This window comes from Geospiza fortis, unplaced genomic scaffold, assembly GCF_000277835.1.
Source record: "Geospiza fortis unplaced genomic scaffold, GeoFor_1.0 scaffold313, whole genome shotgun sequence".
In the NCBI taxonomy this organism is placed as follows: Eukaryota; Metazoa; Chordata; class Aves; order Passeriformes; family Thraupidae; genus Geospiza; species Geospiza fortis.
The window spans coordinates 152,870-154,833 of record NW_005054582.1 but is presented as its reverse complement, the minus strand read 5'-3'; the positions used below and the strand labels follow the sequence as shown (position 1 = coordinate 154,833).

Here is a 1,964-nt window from a genome sequence, read left to right as displayed (position 1 = left end):
GCACGGGGGTACTTACTGGAGGCGCAGCAGACAAACACCTTCATCTTCAGGCAGGCCCGGCGGTGGTTGTGCGTCGGCGTGGCTGCAAGGAGAGAACGTGCTGAGAGGGGCTCCATGGCAGGGATCCCAACCCCAGGCACCCCGGGGCTGGGTGGGTGTTGACAGAGAGGGGGCTGGTACTGCCCAGGGGTGTGCTCCGGGCTGGGGGAATGCAGCAGCACCCCAAATCCTGCACCAATGCCCTGCAGCAGCACCCCAAATCCTGCACGGATGCCCTGCACCAGCACCCCAAATCCTGCACCAATTCCCTGCACCGGCACCCCAGGCCTGAATAATCAGTTCTAGCATCCCAGCCCAGCACCAGTATCAGGCACCAACACTGCAATCCTGCAGCAGCAGCCCCTGAACCCTGATCCTGCAGCAGCATCCTGCATCCTCCATCATCATCCCCTGGCACACTCATCCACACCCTCAACCTTCTTCCCATCTTTTCCCACAACCCTATTTGTTCTTTGCATCATGTAACCCCACCCCATCCCTTTACTCCTTCAACTCCTCCCAGAGCTCAAGGTTCCCACTCCTCGTGGGGAAACAGCTGCCCAATTTTGGGAGTGCAGGTGAATCAGTCAAGGGGGATGGCAGACAGACCCAACTGAGATGGGACTGAGGGGACCCAGCTGAAGTGAGACCTGGGGTTTGGGGCTGTTTGGGGGTCCTGTCCTGGCGCCCCATGTACACAGGTAGTAGCACTCACACGCGTAGTAGCACTCACACATGTAGCAGCACTCACATGTAGTAACACACATGTAGCAGTACTCACACATGTAGTAGCACACATGTAGCAGCACTCGCACAATGTAGTAACTCACACATGCAGTAGTACTCACATATGTAGTACTCTCACACATGTAGCAGCACTCACACACGTAGCAGCACTCACACACGTAGTACTCCTTACAATGTAGCAGCACACACACGTAGCAGCACACACACATGTAGTAACTCACACATGTAGCAGCACTCACACATGTAGTACTCCTCACACATGTAGCAGCACTCACACATGTAGTACTCCTCACACATGTAGCAGCACTCACACATGTAGTACTCCTCACACATGTAGCAGCACTCACACATGTAGCAGCATTACTCACATATGTAGTAGTACTCCTGGCCCGCACGGAACTCGTAGCCCAGCGAGAAGGCGCTGTAGCGCTGGAACTTCTCCGAGAACTTGATGGGGCTGTGGGGCGCGTGGGGCCGGTTGCACTCCCAGCGCTTGAAGCCCTGGCTGGTGTTGCAGGTGCGGTAGCCCTCCGCGTTCACCATGTAGAGCACGTACTGCTCCAGCCGGTGCTCGGGCACCGAGGCGTTGTAGTGAGGGCAGTAGATGTCCAGGTAGTCATTGACGTTCACCTGCACCGTGTAGCCCTCCCGCCGCAGGCTGCAAGGGAGAGAAGGATGGGAGGTCAGCGTTGAGGAGGCCCTGCACTGCCCCAAAAAGGGTTCTCAAGGGGAGCCAGAGGCTGGGTGAGCTTGCAGTGAACCCTGGGAGCAGCGGTGGCCCCTGTGTGAAGCCCATGACACAGTGGGACCCCTGCACAGCCTGAGCCTCACGAGTGGAGCAGAATCCCCGTTCTGGAGGGCACGGGTGGACCTGGGGAGGGGACAGGCGCTGCTGGGGACAGGTGTCAAGCCACATGCACAGGCGCGATGGGCAAGAGCACAGGTATATGAGAAAGCCTCAAAGGGGAGACGACGCACAGACACGCCCAGAAGGGCAGCAGGGTCCCACAGGCATCAGGTTCTCCACGGGACAGCCCGTGGGTGTGAGGAGGACCCCGGAATTCCTTGGAATTCCCCGGCATTCCCCATTTCCAGCAGCCTGGAGCCGACCCACCGCTGCCGCCCACCACGGCCCCGGCACGCGCCGCAGCTCGGCGCCAGGATTTCTCACCCTGCTC

The 1,964-nt window shown here is 58.8% G+C and overlaps 1 protein-coding gene across 1 annotated transcript in view; it reads right to left on the bottom strand.

The window, feature by feature from the left end:
- EFNA3 (ephrin A3) overlaps positions 1–1,868 on the bottom strand; it is a 3,026-nt gene extending 1,158 nt beyond the window's left edge. The window contains exons 1-3 of the mRNA XM_014310748.1: positions 1,765–1,868; positions 1,155–1,444; positions 17–82 (exon numbers count right to left, since the gene is read on the bottom strand). Of these exons, the coding sequence (XP_014166223.1) occupies positions 17–82; positions 1,155–1,444; positions 1,765–1,868 (460 nt within the window). The remainder of the gene's footprint in view (positions 1–16; positions 83–1,154; positions 1,445–1,764) is intronic.
- Between the last annotated feature and the right edge of the window lie 96 nt (positions 1,869–1,964).